Source organism: Sinocyclocheilus rhinocerous, unplaced genomic scaffold, assembly GCF_001515625.1.
Source record: "Sinocyclocheilus rhinocerous isolate Xijiao unplaced genomic scaffold, SAMN03320098_v1.1 scaffold1246, whole genome shotgun sequence".
Lineage (NCBI taxonomy): Eukaryota > Metazoa > Chordata > Actinopteri > Cypriniformes > Cyprinidae > Sinocyclocheilus > Sinocyclocheilus rhinocerous.
In genome coordinates, this window is record NW_015630543.1 from 290,526 (window position 1) to 306,253 (window position 15,728).

Consider the following 15,728-nt stretch of genomic DNA (forward strand, 5'->3'; position numbering starts at 1 on the left):
ACACTCTCACACGCGCACACACACACACACACACACACACACACTCACACTCACACGCGCACACACACACACTCACACACACTGACACTCACACTCACACACACACGTGCACATGCACACACTAACCTCAGCCTCACCCAACCTTCACCTCAACCTCGGCTAATATCACACTGATCCCATCAAAACCTCATTAAAATCATCATTTCAGGTGGCAAACCTGGGTAGATTACTTACAAATTGTAGTCTGTTACTGATTCCAAATTACATGACAAAAATTTTAATTAGTAACGTAATTCATTACATCACACATTTTAGCTAAAATAATCAGACTACTTTTTGATTACTTTTAGACTACTTTTGACCTAACTTGTTTATCACATTGATTTCAATAGAATAATCTTGTACCATATCGATATAAAAATGCAAAGAAAAATTAAATATATTTCATTCGTTGTTATTGACAACATGAAGTGCATTAAATATTACATTACGTCAAGGTTTCCCAAACTGGGGTTCGAAAATTAACCTAAGGAGGTTCGTGAGTTAAATGAAAAGCAAATAATTAATTAAATAAAAAAAGTAAAATTAAAATAAATTATAAAAACAAAAACATCAAAATAACATAAAAATAAAACACTTACTAAAAAATTATTAAATATTTTAGTTATTTTATTTGTTTTCTTGCGTGTCATGTTTTGAAACCTCAGGGCTACTTCAAGTAAATATATTAGGTGAAAGAGGTTCGGATGACAAAAAAAGTTGGGGAATTCCTGCATTACATAAGAAATAAATAAGAAATAATGTGAATGTGTGCATTTTAATGTGTTTGAAAGACAAAAGTCTTCCAAAGACAAAGTAATACATGATTAAATAACCCTCCGAGTGATAATTAAAATAAAATTTTTCTGTGTTCATCAGTAGTTCATGTAATAATGCTACAAAAACGCTTCTTAAAATTGAAATGATTTTTGTAAATCCAGTGGTCAAATGCTGTGTGGCCCCTCAAAATCCTGTGTAATTATATCCACCTGACTAATGACTGATGTCTGTGTGAATGTCCACAAAACTGGACTTTCTGAATATATACAAGCAGTAGGCGATTTTAGAAATAAACATGTAAAAGAAGAAAAATAAATTAGGGAGAATCAATAAAGTACACTCTTAAAAATAAATGTGCTTCACGATGCCATAGAAGAACCTTTTTGTCTAAATGGTTCCACGGCTCTCCAGGACTGGAGTTCGCCACCCCTGTTCTAGGGCATCGCTGTGAAGAACCTTTTAAGCACCTTTATTGTTAAGAGTGTATGAATAATATGTAATCATGTAATCAATAAAAAAGTAACTGTAGTCTGATTCCGAGTATTTTAAAATGTAATTTAATTTACTGACAAGTACTACATTTTGGGAATCTGATTATGTAATCCAGATTAGATGTTAACAGTTATACCCAGCTCTGTCAGCTGGACCAGCAAAATCCATCTCCTCAGTTTGTCATTTGTTGGTACCTTCAGCAGCCAGCAGTGTGCTCCTGATGTAAAGCTCCAGGTCCTCGGCTCCTTTACGGCTCCGCTCTGCATCTGCTGCCGTCTGCTCCCCATCAGCAGACACTTTAGTCGTCTGCATGAGACAAAAACCCAATGAAAGCGCAGTGAGATTTTATCGAACGGTCTCAGATCAGCCTCACATGCTCTTCTGCAGCCGTGTGAAGAAGAAACCAACCTCAGGATAAAAACAACAAGACACATTAGATCTGACACCTCTGGGGCCAACATGAACAAAAACCTCAAAGAAATGCTGCAAAACCGCAATACTTCCAGTTTGGCAGAAATGTTTGTGAGCGCAGAGGTTTTCTATTGAACTGGCTCTTGAACGTCTGCTCTCTGAAAAAGCTGCTTTAGAGCTGAACTATAATGAGTTTATCAAGGACTTCTGTTGAGAAGAAGGTGAAAGGTTCCCTTCTGCACAAATGAGCAGAACACTTCAGACTATGAACAAATTAATGTTCTGGCTTTCTTTCATGTTGAAAAACAAACCGGCAAGTTCAGGGTCTTACAGGAGTGATTCAGACGTTATATGTAAAATACAGATTTACACAAGAACCATTGGAGCCCAGCTTCAGAAAACATGCCCATTCATTTTGCTGTAGAAGTATAAACTTAGGAATAAAAAAAATGTCTGCATTCATAGATGTACAATACAGTCTATACGAATGAGACCTCAAACTGTGCTCAAGCTATACAAACTGTCTTATGATTTATATAACCAGATAACTTAAATGATTTATGTGTTTTGCTCCCCATGTGCTCCCATTGACCTAGTTTTCCCTTGTGTGTGACATGCCCATATTTGGTTATCTTCCTGTTCCTGTTCCGATTGTTTTTGATTGATCTCAGGTGTGTCTCATTAATTAGGTTAATTAATTATCTCCGAACCTAATACTTTATTTGCATTTTCCCCTTCATTTGTTTTCCGTGTTTCGTACAGTGTTTTTTGTTTCCGTTGTGTTCCCCATGGATCCCCTCGCCTCTAAGTTTACCTCCCTTGCCCGTAAAAAGACCTTCCCTTCTTGGAGTATGCTGTGGAGTTCAGCCAGCTCGCCGTTTTAACGGCGTTCGACGATGTTGCGCTGAACTCCCTGTTCTGGATCAGGGCCAACTACTACCGCCTCGTCGACCTCCCAGACACCACCGGACTGTGCTGGAGGGAGGCAATCATCTGGTGTCTGGAAAGCGTCTACCCCCGATCCAGAACACAGCCAGACCCAGAGCCCAGCCCACCATCACCCCGCTGCGTGGAGCAAGAGCCTGAGCCCACCACTGACGGAGAGCCAGAGCCCGTCGCAACCAACGAGCCATCGCCTAGGAGTGCGACAGAGCTGAGGATCGTCAGACCAGGTGCGAGAGCCGGCTACAATGCCCGCCACGAGGGAGAAAACCATGGACAGAGAGAGCGCAGAGAGGAGCTCCGCCCCCTGCACTGTGGCTGAGGGTGAGCTGAGAATGGATCTGGGTGAATGGAAAGTGGAAGGAGACCTTATTGACTTGTATACCGACCTGCCCCCTCTCCTCCCTCCTCCGTCGGTGACCTCTGTCCCTCTCGTTCCTGAGTTTAGCCCAGAGAGGGCTCCCATTTCCACTTCCAGCCCAGAGAGGGCTCCAGTTCCTAAGATTAGCCCAGAGAGGGCTCCCGTTCCTGAGTTTAGCATAGAGAGGACTCCTGTTTCCCTGTCAATCCCAGAGAGGGCTCCTGTTCCTGAGTTTAGCCCAGTGAGGGCTCCTGTCCCCCTGTCCAGCCCAGTGAGGGCTCCTGTTTCCACGTCCTGCTCAGAGAAAGACTGTGTCCCCGAGTGGAGACCTGTCAATCCCCTGTCAGTCGCGCTCCCCGTGCTGGGAGTCGCAATTTGGTGTGTGTGGGCAGCGCACACCAGCCCTGAAAGCCCGGAGGCTCACAAATGCCCGCCCACCCGCCTGCTCCTGCTTCCTCCCCCTCTGTCGTCTGGCAGCCCCTCTGCTCGCCCTCAGCCCACCATCTGTACGGTGCGAGCTCCGCGGGTCTGCCAGTCTCCATCGTCGACGTGGCTGGAGAATCTCTTGCCTCCGCCTCCAGCCTCTAAGCCCCGGGCTCCGCCTCGGCCCGTCGACCCAGCGGCTCCACCATGGCTCCTAGCACCCTCTTCTCCGCCGTGGCCCATCAGTCCACGGGCTCCACCGGGCTCCCTCGTCCCTCCGGCTTCGCCTTGGTCTGTCGTCGACCATTCTGCGCCTTGGGACTCAACTCCTCCGGCTGCGCCTCGTCCCTCCGGCTCCGTCAGGCTCCTCCTTCTCTCCGGCTCCACCTTGGTCCTCTGTCGCTCCGGCTCCACCGCGGCCTTCTGAATCCCCGCCTCCATAACTGTCGCCTGAGCCATCTGCTCCGCCTTGGCCCTCAGGATCCTCTTCGTCGCCCTGGCTCATCGACTCTCCGTCTCCGCCTCGGGCTCCTCCGCCACCTGCTCTGCCGCCATTGGTCGGCCCCTGGAGTCCTCAGCCCTTCCTCCACCATGGCTCCTCCCTCCGTCGGCTCCACCGTGGGTCCCCATTACGGCTGTGGCCTGGGTCCCACCTGCCGCTGCATGCTCCAAGTCCCTCCTGTCGTCTCCCTGGCTCCTCCCTCCGTCTGATCCGCCCTGGCTCCTCCTGTTTCCTCCTTGGCTTCTCCCTCCATCGTCACCTCCCTGGACTCTGTCTGTCGGCCCCCTCCCGGGTGTCCGTCCTCCTCCTGAACCTCCTCCCAAGTTCCCACCCGTCCCTCCTTCTGTTGTTTCGTCGGCGCGAGGACGCACCTTCCGGGAGGGGGGCGATATTGTCAGAAATATGGACTGTCTGTGTGTGTTTTGCTCCCCATGTGCTCCCATTGACCTAGTTTTCCCTCGTGTGTCACATGCCCATATTTAGTTATCTTCCTGTTCCTGTTCTGATTGTGTTTGATTGATCTCAGGTGTGTCTCATTAATTCCCTCGTTTAGTTCAGTATTTAAAGTGTGTTCTGCCCCTTGTTTCCTGCTTGGTGTTATATGTCATTTGGTGCTATGTGTGTCTCCTGCGTGCCCTGTTTCCCCTGTGATTTGGATTATTAAAGACTCTCGTGTGGTGTAACTCCTACGTCTCGCTCCTCACAGTAGCGAACCCTGACGACAACAAAATGTGTGAATTTATTTATTTATAAAAATATTCTTGCAATTTAAAATAACTGTTTTCTATTTGAATGTATTTGTGAATGTAATTTTCAGCATCGTTACTCCAGTCTTCAGTGTCACATGATCTTCAGAAATCATTCTAATATACTGATTTGCTGCTCAAGAAACATTTCTGATTATTATCAATGTTGAAAACAGTTGTGCTGCTTCATATCTTTGTGGAAACCAAGATACACTACCATTCAAAAGTTTGGGGTAAGTAAGATAAAAAAAAATAAAAAAATTTTCAGAAAACATGGATTAAATTAACAGTGACATTAAAGACATTAAAAAAGTCATAAAAATGCTATTTCAAAGAAATGCTGTTCTTTATCAAAGTATTTTAAAGTAAAAATAAAATGTATCTCAATTTCCAATGTATATATATTTATTTATTTGGGCAGCACAACTGTTTTCAACACTGATAATAATCAGAAATGTTTCGTGAGCAGCAAATCAGTATATTAGAATGATTTCTGAACATCATGTGACACTGAAGACTGGAGTAATGATGCTGAAAATTACGTTCATAAATACATGATCACAGCTTTGATCACAGAAATAAATTACATTTTAACTTATATTCACATAGAAAACAGCTATTTTAAATTGCAATAATGTTTCAAATTTGTACAAGTATTTTTGACCAAATAAATTAATCCTAGGTGAGCAGAAGAGACTCTGTGCCCCAAATGTCTCTTTTATGTTACTGTGAAATAAATAAAACTTAATGTAGAGTCACATGGTTCAATTCCTAATAATACCAATGTTTAAAAAACCCACACATTTAGACTCAACGAAGGCCACCAGGAGATGTTTGCATGCATGCACTTTCAGCTGGCACTAAATTTGATGCTGAATTTAGATGGTTTACGGTTAGTGAAGGAGTGATTACTGTAAGGACTGAATAGATCAGGGCCCGTATTCACAAAACATTTTATCTTACCACTAAGAGTTCTCCTAAATAGCAGTAAAAGTCTCTCTGTCAGAGATGTATTCATAGAAATATTGCAGAGCGCGATATTATGTTCCCACATTCAAATAAAGATTTTAAAATGCAGGCTAAGAGTCACTAATTAAACAAGTATATGTTCAGCTAACTGTCAGCCTCTTACATGTATGCTCCTCGTAAACAATTAGCGGATATGCATATAAACAGCCTTTTAATTAACAGAGTAGAATAATCACGGCTGATAGTAAGACATGCAAACGTAAAAGAAAACCAAACTGGACGCAAGCACAGCTGTTACTTCTTGCCGAGCTGATTAATGAAAACAAGGATATAATCAAAGGAAAATCTGGAGTTGGGATAACCTCCCAAACCAAACTGCCAGCAACAGCCATTTAAGGATAGTTTTTGGCTTGGTCTTAGTGACTTAGGAGTCCTCTTCACTGCTCCTAACGTTTCACAGATTTATCAGCTAGTTTTAGCGCTACAACGCTTTGTGAAATACTCTAGGAGTCCTAAATTTAGGACTGACACGCCCCTTTTAAGATTTTCTCCTAAATCGGCGAGTTATGAGCTACTTTTAGCCTTAAGATGTTTTGTGAATACGGGCTCAGATGTTTACGGTGTGAGAGACTCACCCTGCTGAGCAGCTCGTCCATCTCAGTGACCAGACTGCCCAGGTTACTGTGGGCCAGCTGCAGCAGTCTCTCCGGGGCTCTCTGAGGGGACAGCATGTGCTGCAAACACACGTCACCGCCATCAACAAACCACTGACCGACACAGACACACTCACACTCACACTCACATTACAGGCCTCATTTGACATCACTCAATCATGAATCATGCAATGAATGATTCCAGATATACGTGCAAAACTACATTGTAAACAACTCAAATATAGATGCTAATTCGCAGCAGATGAGTCAATTTGACGTAATTAGAGCTTCTCCAAATGAACCTGCTGTCTTACCGGAGCTTCAACTTCAAGTACAGCACAATTACTGCTATAGTGTCTGTGTTCAAGACTTTATACTTTACTTTCTAGTGCTGACTTTAACTCTTTTTCAGCTTCTCTGTGTCACTACCCAGGTGAAAAAAGTAAATTTCTATAATATACTTAAAGTACTCTATTTTTGCACACTAATTTTTTACTTAATATAAAATACTTAACTAAAAATGATTCTTATTGAGATAAACTTAAGATCATCTAAGTGTACTCAACTGTGCTATTTTGGGACACCGTGAATATGAACTAAACTGTGCTTTTGACATGCCATCTCTGTATTTAAAAATGTACTTAGTCACCGCTTGTAGTACACTTGAGTGTACTAGTGTATGAAAGATGGTTCAAGTGTACTACAAGTGGTAACTAAATAAATTTTTTAAATACAGAGATAGTAAAGTGCATTTTAGTTCATATTCACGGTGTCCCAAAATAGCACAATTGAGTACACTTGGATGATCTTAAGTTTATCTTAAGAAGTACTAAAGAATCATTTTTAGTATATTAAGTACAAAATTAGTGCGCAACATAGAGCACTTTAAGTACATTATAGAAATTTACTTTTTTTTCACCTGGGTATTAAGGTGGAGCATGCAACCAATCAACGTTGCACCAGAAAACATTTTACAGACATGTGTATGTTGTAAATGAAATGTAAAAAAATTAGGACTGTCAGATGATTAAAAGGTTTTAACTCAATAACATGATGTGCAGATTAATTCATCACAATTAATTGCAAATATCTCTTTCTGCAGAGAAAAGTCCTCAAATGAAGATAATTAGATGAAATTACTGTGTTGTGTAAATCATTAATTATACAGCAAGTGACTACTAGTCAGTTCACTGTTCCTGTATTTCATATCATTCTATCACTGGCCTATTCAGCAGCAATCCATTTTGCTATTGAATTTATGAATCTGATTGATCATCTCTGAATTTAATAACACATCCTGTAAATTAGTGCTCACCTTCAACTCCTCCGTCATGTTCTCGTATCGATACAGCACTTTATACGGCAGGGGGAGGGGCAGAGTGAGATTAACGCTGCCAATCAAATGCAGCAGACGATCCATGTCTCGAATCAAGAGTCCCGCGCAGTCGTCGTCACACGCTGAACACACACACACACACACACACACACACAGAAAATTGAACACATGGCAACACATCAGACTCATATAGTAACACATGCACACACACCCCACAGGCAGCACTACAACACACTGCACACATCCTCCAGATGCCATCTTACAAGGTCACACGGAAAAAAACTCCCCCCTCAGATACGCATATGCATGCTCAAGGTCAAGGGTCAAAGGTCAGGCACCAGCCTTAGGGCAGACAGTAAACAGTACATGTGAACATTAGTGGACAGTAACAAAGTATTTTTAACTCAGAGTATCAGAGTATTTCCATCCTGACAAAATGTTACTTTTACTCCACTATCTACAAACACACTGTTCTGCGTTATTTCAGGGCAAAATGAATAATAATGACATCTGATTAGTGAAAGAACAAAACAAAACAAAACAAAACAAACAACACTAAACACAAAACACAAAACAAACCAAACCAAACCAAACCAAACCAAAACAAACAACACTAAACACAAAACACAAAACACAAAACAAAACAAAACAAACCAAACCAAACCAAACCAAAACAAACAACACTAAACACAAAACACAAAACACAAAACAAAACAAAACAAACCAAACCAAACCAAACCAAAACAAACAACACTAAACACAAAACACAAAACACAAAACACAAAAAACAAAACAAACAAAAAAGTCAAAGCCAGTTCTTTTCATCAGGGTTATTAACTAAAACTAAACCATAAAACACAGTTTTGTTATTTGAAATGTTAACTGAAATAAAATAAAATATAAAACACTTAAACATTTTATTTCAGCTAGGTGCCAAAGCAACATTTCTCATTTCTATTTAGTTTAACTTGATGTACTAAAATATCTCAAACTAAAACTGAAAAAAATACAAAAATAAATAATAATAATAAAAACATACTTAAAAAAAACAGCTAATAAAACCTTAACTAATTCAAAAATAACTAATAAAAATAACAAAACACAACAAAATGACTAAAATGAATAGGAAAACAGAAAATACAGAATACAAACTAGTAAAAAAAAAAAAAAAAGATAAAAATAACAATAATTGAAAAAAAAGTTCGGGGAGTTTGGGGCGGAGCTATCTGATTGATTGACAGAAGGGGGCAGTGTTCAGTAAACCAGTCATTATTCTTGCAGCCCTATTTTGAGGCCTTAGTCACATAGCAATTACACACTTGAGCTACACTAGTTGTACGTTTACTCAAGTGCAAATTAAAAAGGAGTGCACATACTTGTAGACAGTGTTGGGCAGTAACGCATTACTGTAATTTGATTACTTTTTTAGTAACGGTGTAATTTAACGCATTATCATTTTCAAAATAGTAATTAGAGTATAGTTACAAGCCGAGGTCTCTATACGTTACTGCCGCGTTACATTGCTGACAGAATGCAGTGTTTTATCATCTAGAGATTGTAAAAAGGGTGTAGCACACGCACTGTCGAGTAATAACAAATATTTATCAGGAGCTTTTATGCTGAGATTTCATGTACATTTCATGGATGTAGCCACAGAAAAAAGTAATGCGACTAATTATTTTAGAAATAAAGTAATCAGAACAGTAACGTGATTACTTTTAAAAGGAGTAATCAGTAATCAGTAATTTAATCACATTTTCAGAGTAACTTGCCCAACACTGCTTGTAGAGCAGTCATATTTGATCAGGCATATGTACAGGACGAGTGCTTGTGAATATGTGTGTGTGTGTGTGTGTGTGTGTGTGTGTGTGTGTGAGAGAGAGAGAGGGATGGGGATGGACACAGGTCCTGGGGCAAGAATGCTGGTAACGAATGTTCCTGGCCTCTTTTGTCTCTCTTCCTCTGCTATCACAACAGCACTCATCCAGCATCCCTCCATCATCTCCATCACCTGCTCGGAGGGAGAGCCGTGTCCCCGAGCACTTCTCTCTCTCTAGATTAAACGTGAGAGAGGTGGAAACTCAGGGGAGCAGGACTTCTCAAGCGTGAAATTTAACAGAGAGTGTGAAACAGCTCCTGGCAGCCCATTATGGGTGTTTGACATGCCACGAGCGATAGCGGGAGGAAAAAAGACACCGACAGGCACGTAGCTTTCGCCGCGGACGCAAAGCGCCGCTCAATTTAACCTCTTGAAAAAATAGAGCTATTAAGACTTCCTGTGAAGACGCCTTTTCACGTAAAAGACGGAACGAGTAAAGGTGCGGAAAGACCTGGAAGGAAAAGCGCTGCACTGAAGAGTTCACGAAAGCCAAATCTCAATGATCAATCTTTACAGCAGGGTGGTGCCTCCATATTAAACAAAGTATTTTCACTCATTCCTCAGTGTATTTTACAAAAAAAAAAAAAAAAAAAAAGAAGAAGAAAAAAAATAGCACATATAGCACTTAGCTTAATGCACTAGCAATGAAAGTTAAATTAAGACTAAATTAAGACCCCTGACACTTTGAACTCGATACATACTATGAAGCATACAGAACTCATTATTATATTATATTATACATTTGTATACTTTTTATTTTATAATTTTTTTATAAATCAGATTTTATTGAGTCCTAAAGATTTTATTGAAAAACGATATTGAACTACTATTGTACAGTGAAATAAATAAACTAATTTAAAAAAAATCAGTATCAATAATCAATTATATCAATAATCATCATTATCATCTCACACAAATGTGCACACACAGAAAAATAATAATTATTTAAATTATGAAAAAACAAAATAAATTAACATAAGAATATATTACTATTGCAACAACATAGTTTGTACAGTTAATTATATTGTACAGTAATTATTTTAAATGCATAAAATAAATAATAATTATTATTATTATTATTTATTTTCTTATTTTACGGATCAATAAATTACTACACTAATGTAGTCACGTTGGTCATGCTTCTCAGGATGGAAAACACAAAAATCCATTAAAAAAATGACATCCCTGATACATTTGATGCTGGATTATGAAGCGACACACGTCACACATCACACATACACAGAAAAACACATGCATTATTACCCAATCTGCCCAGTCAACCAATACAATTATGATAAAACACATAACTGCCAAAAGACATGATTTCAAACCGCGTGGTGAGGAGCAGGTGTCTAGCGCAGCAATGCAATCTGATCTCTCCAAGCTGAGAAAATGATCAGTCAACAATTATACGAAAAGTAAACAGTAATTTTGTGAGGGGAAAATCTGAGCATGTCTAATTAAAATGTTGTTTGTTTTGGCTGCATCTCTTCTCTGTTATTAGTGGCTGTTTATGGCAGAAGAAACAAAGACACAGAGGAATAAATCAGATCGACCTAACTTAGTTAATCATATGTGACCCGTGCTGGCAAAATAAGTCGGAATGCGTAGGGTCTAATTTTGAGCTACAGGCAAAAAAAAAAAAGAAAGGGAAACATTTAGATTTTGTATTCATGCAAACATAATCAGTTGTGTCTTAAGTGAACATTTGGGGAACTGTTGGGGAAAACATCTGATGTGTAACATTATATTAGATCTGTGCAAAATAGTAGGTCTTAATAGGCTGTCTGTCTCATTAATGTTAGTCTAACAATAAAAGAAAAGAGGGAATCACTTGATTGAACTGCTTTTGTAGTACTCTATCGACTTCAAACGACTGTAGCTCAGTCATTTTTTGTCCAATTCCAACAACTCATACGTGACCCTGGAGCACAAAACCAGTCAGAAGGGTACATTTTTTGAAATTGAGATTTATACATCATCTGGAAGCTGAATAAATAAGCTTCCCATACAAAGTATTGTTGGCTATTGCTACAAATATACCCCAGCGACTTAACACTGCTTTTGTGCTCCAGGGTCACATATATCATTTTGAAGGTCTTTTAATTGAGAATGTAAAAATAAAAATAACTCATTTTTGAAAATTTGCTCATTGTGACTCATTTTGCCAGCACATGTCAAGGGAGAAGGGACGGTAGCAGAGAAGGCTCAGGGTCAAAGAGTGGCTCATGGTTTGTGTCATACGTACACACGATGCCCTGAGGGCCACACACATGCCTCTCCGGCACTGTCCGGAGCGCGGGTCACACGCGGAGGGAAATGCACCGTAAGCATCGCACTTACACTCCTCGCACCAGCCGCCCAACACGCTCGGGTTACCGTGGAAAGCAGAGAAGGCTCAGGGTCAAAGAGTGGCTCATGGTTTGTGTCATACGTACACACGATGCCCTGAGGGCCACACACATGCCTCTCCATGCACTGGTCACACTTCAGGCCGCTGGCTCCGGGACGGCACCGGCACTGTCCGGAGCGCGGGTCACACGCGGAGGGAAATGCACCGTAAGCATCGCACTTACACTCCTCGCACCAGCCGCCCAACACGCTCGGGTTACCGTGGAAACCAGCAGCGCACCTGCACAGAGCGCAATCACATTATCAGGCCTCTGGCAAAAATTACTAAGATTTGACTCGCATTCAACACTGCACGCTCATTTTCAACACTTTATTGACAGATTCGGCCATGTAAGTAACGACTTGTTTTACATCATTTAGAATATGTTTTCACCTTTCACAGTGTTTTCCCTCGTAGCCTTCAGGACAGGCGGTGCAGCGGTAGTCATTAAAACCCTCCTCACACTGGTAAGACAAAAGATGCGTAATGTTGCGACAAGACGACAGCTTAATTTTATTACAGACAGAATCGATACAAATGCAGCTTTTCAAGGAACACATAAAGTTCTCTCTTAATCTTGTTAAAATGCAACATTATGAACAGAAAGCTGGCCCCAGTTAAGAGATTTGCATTTCTCAAGTTGCCCAAGTCACACACCAAGAATGAGAGGAAAAACAGAGAGAAAGAGGCACAGAGGAGCGGCAGCTTTCAGAGTGGAGTGTAATCAGACTGCTGAAGTTGCGCTTTACTGGGCCGTGTCGCTCTGAAACTTTCATTAACTTCCTGTGTAGCTCAATTACTCAAATTACCCCCCTACACACTCGTTTACCATTTTCAATTTGCGAAAACCCGTAAAATGCAAATGATATTGCTATTAGCATGCATGCAATTGAAGGCAGAGAGTTGACTGTTCGATGCACAACTCTGGAAAAGCTGTTTGGAGAACTATTTGATTGCATGTCCATTTTGCACTGGACTAATGGACTCAACGGACCTGATTCTTCTAATGTGCTTTACTTGTATCTCTTTTCCACTAATGCGGTGCTGGATCCAGTCTGGCCCAATCTACATTTCCACTGCAGAAAAGCAGGTTCTGGGCAGCTCTTTTGTCATCACTTGGCCTGGAAATGCAAGCCTGTTCAGAGAGCGGTTCAAAGACACCCTGGCTGAAACTGGCTCCAGCACCATTTAGTTGGAAAATGGATATTGGATAATGGTTCATTAGCCGGGTTTCCATCCAAAGTTACGAATTTAACTTATGCGCAAAACTGGAATATTGCATAAAACATTTGCGAACAAGCATCGTTTCCATCCAACGAGTCAAAGAGAACAAAATCGTCACTTCCTGATAAACTGGCACTATAAATCACTAAGAAAAATAGGAGAATATAATCATTTTCATATATAATAAATTACTTGACGAAATGACGAAACACAATGAATGCGGTCACTGCTTTTGGAGGTGGATGCTGCTGTTTGGGAACAAAGTCGTGTAAGACATTTCTGGGAGGCAATTATACAGAAATACTTTGATGACAGACTTTGCTCAGGGATTTCAGAATGACCATAACATTTCAGATGCCGTGGAATGAGATCGGTCTGCTGGTTAGTCAGGATTTACCGTCCCATAGCGCAAAGTCACTTGGAGGAATTTATTCGCAAAATGCATTTCCATCTCCCATTATTTGCATCAACCCTTTTTCGCACAAGTCAAAAACCACCTCAAGCGAGTGTAAAATTTTTTTTGCGAATTAAGGGATTTTTATTCGAAATTTGCCGTTTCCATCACTCGTTTCTCATGCGATACTTCAAAATGCGCATTAAAATAGGGTGATGGAAACATAGCTAGTGATACCATTGCTGAGATATTCTGAGTGCAATGCTACTTCAACTCTCCACCAATGGGAGACACTCACTCAAGCCAATCCAATCAGGAAGGACGTGGACCAATCAGAGTAATGCAGCTCACAAACGCTTTCATTAAGGGTGTACGTACCTGGCAGACGGCTGTTTCAGGATCGCACGAGTCACTGTGTCCATTGCACTGGCACCGGACACAGGTGCCAAATCCCGCTCTGGACCAGCGGCATGAACAGAGAGCCTGTAGAACCCAGCCGCACATTCCTACAGCAGACATATAGTTACTCGCACGCACACACCGTACTACATCAGCAGGATCTTACCGCAACCTCTCACAAGAAAATCATATATTCATCATATTAATGTGACACTAAGGGGGTGTTTACACAACACTGTTTTCAACTAAATAGAAAACTTTTATGTGCTTTGGTCATTCATTTACACAACAATTGCGTTTTGGTTGCCTGAAAACACAAACTTTCGAAAATAGGTTTCAAAGTGCAAGTTTTTGAAAACGATACTGTTACTGTCTCAGTATAAACTACAAAAACGTAAATTTGTGAAAACTGTGTAGGGAAAAGCCTATGACCAGTTTGATGATAAACCACAATAAAAAGTCCTGACAGTTAGTATTACCATTTCATTTTTTAAGCATTATTAAAACCGTATTTGATTATCGCGATTTGAAAAACTCGAGGTAAATACTGCTCAGAGTTAAGCAAAGTTAGCAAGAGTCTCACGCAGGCACAACAGTGTAGGTTTGTTTTTGTGTGAAAACATAACGCAAGACAGAGTGCTCAAAGAAATTCTATGAAAGAATGTATGAATTAATTAATTCTATGAATGCATAAGGGACAACCGACTGTCTTCAGAAAAGTGTCAATTGCATTTGTTTTTCATCTTTCCTCCATGAAACGTCTAATACAGTAATGTTTATAAGTGCAGCGCTGCTTTGTGTACAGTGTTTACTGGGAAAGCCGGTCTATTTCTGCTGTTCATAAGCGCCACCTGCTGTCAGATAGTGGAGTTACATTTTCATTCAGTCTGTCTGGAGTTTGTGTTCAGACCAATGCAAAAATTGGACCAATCCAGTCTGTTTTAAATCCTAACTGGTAGATGGAAAACAAGCTAATGTGCATTCTAAAAATCTCAACACTTTGAATAACAAGGTAGCCTATTTATAATTATTTATGAAGCAGAAAAAATGCCTATAATTTATCATTTTGACTCATCCTTTTTTACAAATAAAGACTGAAATGTGAGGTTTATCATTTTATAAAGCTTTATTTGAATATGTAGTACATGTTAGTAGATAACATGTTATGTTGTGTGCATGCGTGTGTGTGTGTGTGTGTGTGTGTATACGTATATGTATGTATACACACACACACACACACACAAACACACACACACACACACACACACACACACATACAGTATATATATATATATACACTAGTCCTGTCAAATGATTAATCGCAATAAAAGCTATGTGTACTATATGTATGTGTACTGTGCATATTTATTATGTATATATAAATGCACACACATACATTATATATTTTGAAAATATTTACATGTATATACATTTAGATATTTATATTCTTATATTTTATATTATATATAAATATATTTAATATATAAACAACATATTTTTCTTAAATATATACATGCATGTGTTTGTATTTATATATACATAATAAATATACACAGTATGCACACATATATTATGTAAACAAAAACTTTTATTTTGGATGCGATTAATCATGATACAGCACTATTTAAAACATAACTTGCATTGCATTTTCCCCCCTCAAAATTTCGTAAAAGCACTTAAACAATCATTAATGGACTCTGTCATCATTCAGCAATTTCTAAAATGAGTCTGGCTTTTCATTTCAGTGCTTCCTTCAAGTTAAGACCACCAAGTTAAGTGCATAATA

At 39.9% G+C, this 15,728-nt stretch overlaps 1 protein-coding gene across 1 annotated transcript in view; it reads right to left on the reverse strand.

Annotated features, from left to right (window-relative positions):
- Positions 1 to 15,728, reverse strand: part of LOC107740527 (laminin subunit alpha-2-like) — a 230,930-nt gene that overhangs the window by 48,640 nt on the left and 166,562 nt on the right. Inside the window, 7 exon segments of the mRNA XM_016552978.1 lie at positions 1,506 to 1,617; positions 6,301 to 6,399; positions 7,634 to 7,776; positions 11,972 to 12,165; positions 12,319 to 12,389; positions 13,922 to 14,004; positions 14,007 to 14,049. Of these exon segments, the coding sequence (XP_016408464.1) occupies positions 1,506 to 1,617; positions 6,301 to 6,399; positions 7,634 to 7,776; positions 11,972 to 12,165; positions 12,319 to 12,389; positions 13,922 to 14,004; positions 14,007 to 14,049 (745 nt within the window).